Below are 9,572 nucleotides of genomic sequence, written 5' to 3' on the forward strand. Positions count from 1 at the left end.
GATTTGTAAACATATAGTGAAAGTGCATTACATTTTGTCGACATCATAGAAATACCCTGTTTAACACGCACATAAAAACAATGTGTAGTGTTGCATGTGCTGGTGGTGTAAACGTGTCCATTCTTGTGCTAAAACTCTCTTTCGTTTCATTTATTTCCCTGATGTTATTTTCGAGTTCATTAGATTCCAGATCAGAATGGTCCTATAACAAAAGCATACAATACGAGAGAATTCTTTCGGTCACATTGTGGAATGCTTAAATTAATAGACTTATATATTTTAGATATATTTAAAATCTTTTGTTAAATGCCCCGATTAGGACTCCGGGCTTGGAGAAGCTCCTGGAGATGTAGAAGTTGAGTGATCGGATTGATCTTCGAGGTCTTTAGACATGCCAGACGATGCAGGAGCGAGTCCCTCCTTCTCTCGCTTCTTCTGTTTCATTCGGCGGTTCTGGAACCATATTTTCACCTGGGTCTCGTTCAGCTCGAGCGTGGCAGCGATTTCCACTCTCCGCGCTCGCGTGAGATACTTGCTGAAGTGAAACTCTTTCTCGAGCTCTGTGAGTTGTTTGGTTGTGAAATTGGTCCGAATGGTGTTTTGCGGGCCCAGTCCGAACTCTGCCACTTTAGCTGTTGGAAAAAAGTGATAAAATTGTTAAATGGCCGTTCAAACAATTCAACACTGTTGAGCAGTCAAATTACGTATCATTTATTACTTCCTAAACACACAGCAACAGCATATTAATGTGTTCGTTGTGATAGCTTTATTACATACGGTATGTTTTAAATTCCGGTGGCATGAAAGTGAATTGGACAGGTTGATGGTGTCGCACTCTTTGTTTATCTTACCATAATTCCCATGTTCTTACCGTAGTATTATTTTTATTAGAACTCATGGGAGGTATGTGTCTTTGCACGGTACATGCTATTCAATACTCCCCAAAGATGCCTGATGACCAGTTTGTACAGTAAGTAAAAAGTGTTGCCCCCTATGCGTAAGGGTAGGTTGCCTAAATCGAGACAATCAAGGGAGGGACAAGAAAGAGAAGCTTAAAACACAACGGAGGTTCAAAAAAAAGAACCTTAAAAGCTAAAGATAACAGTTTGCCAGTTGGGGTATTTCCCAGGGCGCAAGTAAGCATGTCTGTCCGATGCATTAACGCAGGAGGAGACGGGATGAAACTAAGATAAAAGCGCACAGGCTAGTATTTTCACGAATCCTGTTTATATCTACCATTTTTATAAGGTTTTGGATAACGCCTATAAGAGTTGGTCAGAGTAATTTGGGCACAACAATAATTACAATGCATTACAATGACGCAAAAGGCTTCCTCATTTCTGCACAATATCTACAACGATATTTTCTTTTCTTTACAAGGCCACTTTAATCCACCTGTTTTAGGGGGGTTCCTTTTGACTTTCATCCAATCGAATGTCTTCCCAGGTGAGGACTGGTCCGTGTCCCTCTCATTCGAAGTCGTTAAGTCGACGTAGGTGCCTTGTGAGTAGCCCCTCTGCTGGTCCTGACCTTCGCAGCTATGATGTTGATAACGTGCGGCTGGAACGGCTGCCTGTGCCCCGCAGTATGCGCCAGCCATAGAGCCATAATGAGGGCCCACATTTGAGGTCGAAAAACCTGATGAGTGATAATACATTCCATCCTGCTCAGGGGTGACGAAATACTGGTGTTGAGCATAGTCCGGATTGGCACAGGCCTGGTTCCCGTAACTCGTATTCCCCGTGCCACCGTAATTGAGGCTAATGCCACTTTGATGCGTTTGGTGCTGGTGATGCGCGTAGACCGCGCTCTGGTGCTGATGTTGTACTGCTGGCTGGTTGCTACCCCCTACGTAAAGTCGTCCATCAGCGTTATAACTGTCACTCGTGTGTCCGCTGTGGAATGGGCCCGAGAACGCCTGGTCTAAGTGGTTATATCCAGCCTTGGGCGAGTAGGCGTTCGTCCCACGGTTACAAATTGTGTACTCCAAAAAAGAGTTCATTTTGGAATTGTCCATGCGCAAATAATAGCGAAGGGTCAACCTGAGAGTTAGTGAGAGCCTCCTGTCCTGCAAGCTTGCAACAGTATTTCATGCGAAACGGGGAAATGCTTACCTCCTGAGTGTTTGCTCGTGCTTCCCTATAACACATCTTTACCTCAGCTGCTGGTCACGTGAGACGTCACGGCGCCAATGGTGAGGGGACCTCCAGAAGTTTGTCAGCGCACTGCGACCATCCATCACGCGATTGACATTTGCATGACAAAGCCACTTCAATCAAACCAACCCATCAATCTGATAACAGCTAGAATATGTCAAACCCTGCGTGAAAGGCTATACGAACGAGAGAAAAAGAAATAAAGAAAAAGCGTTTCAGACTTTGCATTGAGATTTGGCCGTTTATCTCTTACACAACTGTCGCATTTAGTTTCTAGTTTCAATCTAATATGCGGTTTGGAGAAGAATGTTTTTTTTCGTAGGCCTACTGTAAAGGGGATGGTTAATGGTCTCGACTGTATTCTTTAATAACAGTAAGCACTCAGTGTTGCCTTTTAGGCATGGTCCTGCGTAGAGTTCATTGCGTGTGTTTAAAACGGAAATCTGTTTAACACTCGAATTGGAAGTGACGCCATGGTTCACAGATCGGTCCGGGTAGGCTTTGGACCCTTCTAATTGAATCACTGAACTGATCTGTTACCAAAACGAAATTATACAGACAGCAGGCCTTCTGTTGAGTCCAAGCTAAGAAGGCCAACAAGTTCCTTTCTCTAACTGCGAAAACATTTGCTGTTTGAAATATGCACTTTCCCACATTGAAGCTTTATTGAAACAGTTAAAGTTTGGAGACTGGTCTACAAATGTATAACTTTCGTTTTTACATTTCCCATACTTGTATGACTGCAAAACAGACATTTTAAACCACACGAATCTTTCAACCTTAAGGTTGTACATCAAACTAACCAGTTCGTCGGCACTGCGATGTTTTGACGGGCGTTGGTGGACAGCAAGAGAAGAGGAAAGCTAATAATTAATTAAGATGACAATGCTAAGCAAGTCTTCCTCTTCATAAGAAGCCCACGCTCAAAATAGGGGGGCTGAAGAATTTCCAACATATTTGCTCATTAGTACACGGGGGTACAAGAGAAGGCAACAATATAACACCCACAGTAATTTGTTATCTGTCGACTCACGTGCCAAGTGATTGTCTAGTGATGCAACTAAAGATTCAAACTACTCTCAGCAGGTTTGTTCCTATAGCTCAAGAGCCCTCAAGACTTTTGAGTCACTTGTTTTTATATGTATCCATCAGTTGATGGAATGCAGTGCATTTTACAGGCCAATATCAATTTCATTAATGCACAAGCATGGCACACAAACACCGCTTTTCAGATCCCAGGTCCCTTTAATACACTGCAACAGTTAATGTCTCCAATTTCCTTGAACGAACGATTAACGTCATGTAAGATTCACAGACTGTTACCGTGTCCTTTGGAAGAAATTAAAGCTTGCTTGACCAGTTCCAATTGGGCGATTTTTTTATGTATGCTCCACATTTTAAAATGTGCACTGCCGAGGTAAATTGTGAATAGGCTACATTTAACTCGTTTTATGAACATTGAAACATTTGTAAACCGTGAAAGCACTATTTTATATGATAAAACATTATTTTTTGTTGTTGTTTTTGTTTGGCCTATTACCTGTTTTTACGTAGTCATATGTTTGATTTATGTGTGGCTTGGAAGTTCTTCAAAGGAGCACGCGCGCAAAAATAAAATAAAACGTCACCGCTGCGCACCCTCGCGACTTACTGCATTCATGGAAACGAAAACAGCGTTGAGCAACTCATTTGTATGCTTTTTTTCTTTTCAAATATTTTTTGTATTATTTATTTTAATAATTTTTGCTTATTTTTTCTGAAATAAATGCGTTCGCTTTTGGCGTCTAATGTTTAATGCTTCCGGAATGTGAAAATCATATGACTTGGTTTGAACAAGGAGATGATTACTTAAATTGTTGTGTTACAGAATAACTCAACTTTTTATAAAGTGCACCCTTCATTAACTTTAGTTAATAAATCAGATAACATGAATGAGGAATATGTATTTATAGCATTTATTCATCTTTGTTAATGTTAGTTAATGCCAACACAACTGTTCATTTTTTTGTTCATTGTGCAGGAACTAATGTTAAATCAGAGTTGATAAATTAAAGGGACAGTTCACCCAAAAATGAAAATTGTGTCATCATTTACTCACCCTCATGTATTGTCATACCTGTATAAATTACTTTGATCTGATGAACACAGAGAAAGATATTTAGAAGAATTTTAGCTATTTTCAGGAACATCATTGACTACTATAGTAAGAAAAATTAAATAATAGTCAAAGGTGCCCCAGAACTGCTTGTTTGCCTAAATTCTTAAAAATATCTCATTATGTGTTCTACAGAACAAAAAACATACAATATATTTTTTTCTACTATGGTAGTGGATGAGTTCCCAGAACTGAATATTGCTAACAATATTCCAAATATCTTTGTTTGTGTTCAACAGAACACAGAAATTCATACAGGCGTGAACAACCCAAGGGTGAGTAAATGAAGACAAAATTTTCATTTTTGGGTGAACTATCCATTTAAGATAATAAATGCTCAAGTATATCCATTGTTGGATTATGTTAACAAATGTGGTTAACTAATGTTAGCGGAAGGAACCTTTTTGTAAAGTTTTAGTTATTCTCTTTACCATCATCACCATATACAAACATACTCTTTACTAGCACATTGTTTTGAAAAGACTGAATTTTATTGTTAATGTGTTTTAAACCATCAAATTTTACAATGTTTTTTAATTGATAGACTTGGCTTTTAAACTCTTGCTCTGCTTTGCTAGGCAAAACCCAAACTTCGGTTGAACCCAAACTTTGTAATGAGTTTTCCATCATCTACCATTGGTTATGCAAAGAATCAAGTCATTAACTTGCATAATGAATGGCCCTTGAAGCCATTCAAATGTAGTTTTCTTTCTTTATTTTAACCATGCTCAACATTTAGCCCCTGTCCAATGGACCACATATATTTACCTAATTACCTTAACAGACAACATCATGTTATTATGAATTTCCTCCTACAATTCCTCAACTGTACAGTTCTTTTGAGATATAGCTAATTTCCTCCATCCACCAGCCTTCCTCTCTGTAGACATTAAGTAGCTGATGTGTGGTTAGATGATTGACACACACGGGTTTATCAACAAGGTAAATTACACAGAGGTGGAGATTGAGGTCAGTCCATTTTACATGTAAAGCGCTTGGGTATAGAGAGAATCGCTATACAAATTCAACGATTTCCTCAACCAAACTTCCTTTATGAGAGGTGATACTTGTCAAACACACCTACCTAAAGTCAGTCACTCTCATTTTCATATGCTGATAAGAGGTTAAATGAACCATCTACTTGGTCTTTTTGGTCTTTTAAATTATCCAAATCATCATATAACAAGCAAACTCAGGATGTGTAGATTCCCTGAATTTCACTTCCAAAGTGATCCAGGTAATTTCAAAAGCGTAAACAAACAGGTGACGAGCAGTTGGAAAAAAGCTTCCGTTTGGCTCTCAGTGTTTTATTTGCTTCTAGACCATTTGTTGGAGCTTGGAGCTAGCAACGGCAAGATCATGGGTTCAGTTCCTGGAGAAAAAAATGAAACCTTAAATGCACTCAAAAATTTGCAAAGTGCCAATTGCATAAAATGTAACTTAAATGTTCTTTGACAGAAATAATCAAAGGAGATCAGTAGAAATCATCCTCCTAAATAGAGTGGGAACTTTTTTGGTTTCAGTGTTCATATTTTGCAATTTTTTATTTGCATAGATGTGAGTGCTTATTTTTGCCACCACACCATTCAGTAAATCTAATATTTAGTGCACTGATGGATTTACGTCTTCGGATATTCTTTTCTAAGGAAAACTTTGCACAAAGATTAAATATTGTCATTCACATGCATGTCTAGAAAGAAATCAGAGTTATTCTTTGTTGCAGCATCTTAACACCGCCACCATATCAAAAACAGTGAGCCATGGGAGGTCATTGTAGAGTTTATTGTTAGGTGGTTCTTGTGTAGACCACCACAATATGTTGGATCAGAGTTTGTCTTTTTTTTAGGTTGATCTCGAACGAAAGCCTCAGCCAAGTCAAATTATGCCAAGTCCTTTTGAACCTTGTTTTATTACCCTCAAGCAAGCTTCAGTCTCTTTTTCTCTTTAATATTGTCAGTGATGTATTGCCAACAGTTCTCACCATTTAAAACTTAAAATAACAGGTTTTAACAGGTTTGTTTGTGCAAATAATGTTATCCTCTCTCTTCTTTCCCAATTCACATTCACAAACAATTCCCAGTGGCCCTGCACTCAACCAGTCCACCCTAAAATTAACCCACCACTGTCAAATCTCTCACATGGTACTCTTTGCTAGTCAACTATTTGCAAATCAAATGTAAACATTATGGCCGGCAGTATTGTCATTCCAGGTGGTTGAGTAGCAAAGTGGAGGTTACCCACGCGTGACTAAATCTTAAATACTTTTGATGGATATAGACGAGCACATTTTCATAAATCAAAACCAGCCAACATCATTAGTACATTACACACATAGTTTTGTTTTTCCAATGTTTAAACGGTTTATGCCGTTTCCAGGGTCAAAGAATATGAAATTGTTATGCTGCTAATGCAAAGGTTAATACTTTAGAGTAGCATTTAACATTTCATATTCTGTTCTGTGCTCTTTTCTAGTTTGCCAGATTTTTTATATCATTAAAAGTTTAAAAAAGTTTTATTTGCATTTCAAAGATAATTTTATCATGATGTTTTTGCAAAATGTAGTAGTATACACATATTGCAGTTACATTGCGAACATCATGGTAAGAAAGATTTATAGATATAGATATATCGAGAATCAAGGTTTTTTAAGTATCTAATACACAAGTTTGCCTGTTAAAATGATTAATAAGTCATACAAGATGGATTGATAAAACAGGCAGATCTGGTCCCTGATACTGATTGGTCAATAGCCGTGGCTACTGTTTGTTTAATTGTCTAGCACCCATAGCTAGTTGTTATTTGTATGTTGTCAGGGACAACATCTAACAGAAGGATGTCATTTGATTTTCTATGAGTATTTTTAATATACAGCATCCATTTAATAAAACTAATAAGGAAAGGCAGTGCTGTGTTGTAGTATAGTCATGACTGAAAGAGGTTGCAGCACACTAGGCGGCAAAATACAATAACTGAAAATAGCACTTTGCTACCCTTCCCAAGCTTTCAGTAGGTCACATGATATTCTGTATGTTGTTCATTACCTCTTTACCGTATATGTGGGCTGTCTGAGCGGAAAGCCATGGAATATGATAGGCTCTCTGAGGTGATATTCCATCTCCCACTTTTTAGAAGAGACTGGCGATTGCATTAATGCTGTGCACTTTTCGATCCCATCAAAAATTGAAGAAAGGAAAAGTTCCATTTCACAATCTAATTAGGTTGTTTTGAGTCACAAAGGTTTTGAGCCAGAAAGTTCAATTGAATAAATGTTTTTCTCATTTTGTCTAGCACTGGTTTTATTATAAATACCTGGAAAAGATTTCTTTGCTTTTTAGGAAGACTTACTTTTTGTGTTAGCTCTAGGATAACAAGAGAACACAATAAAAGCACAATGGAATACACAAAGACAAGGGTCAGTTACATTATAAAGGTACATTTAAACCAAATAGCTCAGATGTATTCTCAGGACAATTGTGTTTTTATAAGTATGGGGTCAGGGCAGGTTGTAACATTTACATGGCACATTTTACACATTTTAAATAATATACACTTTTATTTATCAGCAAAACAGAAAATAAGTAACATCGAACTATATAACTATATTCACTGTAAAGACTCAAAAAAATCGTACATATGAAGTCTGCACCTTCAAAAATGTTGCATGGGTACATTTATTGTTAGGTTGACTTGAAGTTGTCATCTTGTCTAGCAAAAGAACAGAACATGATAGCTCTGAGGTATTGTGTGAGCACATTTCTTTGTTGGCAGGGTTAAAGGTAAAGACTTGTTGCCATTTTATACTGTACAAGTGTTAGTCAATGTCCCCCTCACCATTTGAGCTGATATGGACAGATGTGAAAGGTTCAAGTCATTGTACAAGAGCTAATACTGTCAGCTCTTTCTAAACATTACAGCTGTTAATGGGGGATTTGCTTTCTGTAGTCTCCAGCAAAGTAATATCATATGCTGCTTTCCGAAAACCTTCCCAGCTTTTAAATGCTATGAAAACATTACTCTAACCCTAATCTGTTTAATAACATTATATTTTCCGTATTTTTACATTATATTTTATAGGATAAGTGGTGGTGTAATGGTGTGTCTTGAATGTATATAGTTTGACATTTAAATGAATGCCAGTTAGACAAATTATTGTCATTTTTTAGGTGTATTTTAGAACATTTGTAGTCTAGTAAAATTAGAAAAATGTATGTATCTGTAACATAGGATAGCATTTGTTTCAGATTAAAAAAAATAAAAGGAAATGCAGTTCAAAGTTAATCCAAAAAGCTTGTAAGAACCAGAAAGCTTGTAAGAAAGGCTGTTTAAACATTGAATGATTTGCAGGAAGGGTTTGTCTAGCAAACGTGATTTTGCATTCAGCCTTTTCTGTAGATGACAGCTGTTTCTTTTTCCACTTGTCTGCATTTAGGTTTTATTTGTGCAAGTAAAAATGGTTATATAAAATTCTGACAATCATAATGATGGATAACGCTTTATAGTATTGCCTATGATTAAATAATTGATTAAATTAAAACATGTATATGTTGTGTATACGTAGGCTACATGTGTGCCTGTGGGTTGACAGTATGAACATAATCAATAAGAATAAAAATCATGCTGCTTGTTAATGATTACATTTGTTTTACTACCTTTTCTGCCAACATGTCTTCATTTGAATTTCTTAGTCCATCAGGTCATTGCAGTTGCATTACAAAATCTTTGTATCGCTGCTGTCCTTCTGAAACCTTATATCTCCATATTTCATGATTTTAATTTTTTGGCGTTTTTTTCATTATTATTAGTCACCCTTTATGTTTGTCAATGTGCAAATATCTAGCCAATAAAAAGTATAAGTGATTGTCAACTTCGACAACAGAGTATTTATTCATTTAAAAAGTGCAGTGTTTGTCCTGAAAAACGAATCTTGACATACAAGGTTTCAAAGGACAGCGACAATATGCGGCTGATTCTATTTCTTGTTTTTCATTAAAAGGGCCAACATACTGCATACTAGTTTTGCAGTTTAAGTTTAGATATGCTATTGTGACACTATCAGAAGTTCTAAATGGAAGTCGGATTAAGTTACTGAGTTACTAATGTTACGGAGAGGTTCAGATGAAGACAAGGTTTGGATTTTTCTATTGAGCATAAAGTGATGCATCTGTTATGAGTTGTTATTTTACCAGAACAGTTTACCCAAAAAGAAGATTGTCATGTTTTACATTAACATTTATGCATGTTGCAGACGCTTTTATCCAAAG

At 37.0% G+C, this 9,572-nt stretch overlaps 1 protein-coding gene across 1 annotated transcript; it reads right to left on the reverse strand.

Moving 5' to 3' along the window:
• Positions 1-315: 315 nt before the first annotated feature.
• hoxb1a (homeobox B1a) lies at positions 316-2,017 on the reverse strand. The gene is made up of 2 exons (XM_057346465.1): positions 1,396-2,017; positions 316-632 (listed from the first exon to the last, which is right to left on the reverse strand). The coding sequence occupies exons 1-2, from the start codon at positions 2,015-2,017 to the stop codon at positions 316-318; spliced, it is 939 nt and encodes a 312-aa protein (XP_057202448.1).
• Positions 2,018-9,572: the final 7,555 nt, after the last annotated feature.

The sequence above is a fragment of the Triplophysa rosa genome, linkage group LG11 (genome assembly GCF_024868665.1).
Source record: "Triplophysa rosa linkage group LG11, Trosa_1v2, whole genome shotgun sequence".
Classification (NCBI taxonomy): domain Eukaryota; kingdom Metazoa; phylum Chordata; class Actinopteri; order Cypriniformes; family Nemacheilidae; genus Triplophysa; species Triplophysa rosa.

What these genes read in the sequence shown, in the direction of transcription:
- hoxb1a (XM_057346465.1), bottom strand. Translation starts at nt 2,017, where the DNA reads ATGGACAATTCCAAAATGAACTCTTTTTTGGAGTACACAATTTGTAAC. An exon ending in AAGGAACCCCCCTAAAACAG is followed by an intron (nt 633 to 1,395) that starts GTGGATTAAAGT and finishes TTTTTCCAACAG; the next exon opens with CTAAAGTGGCAGAGTTCGGA.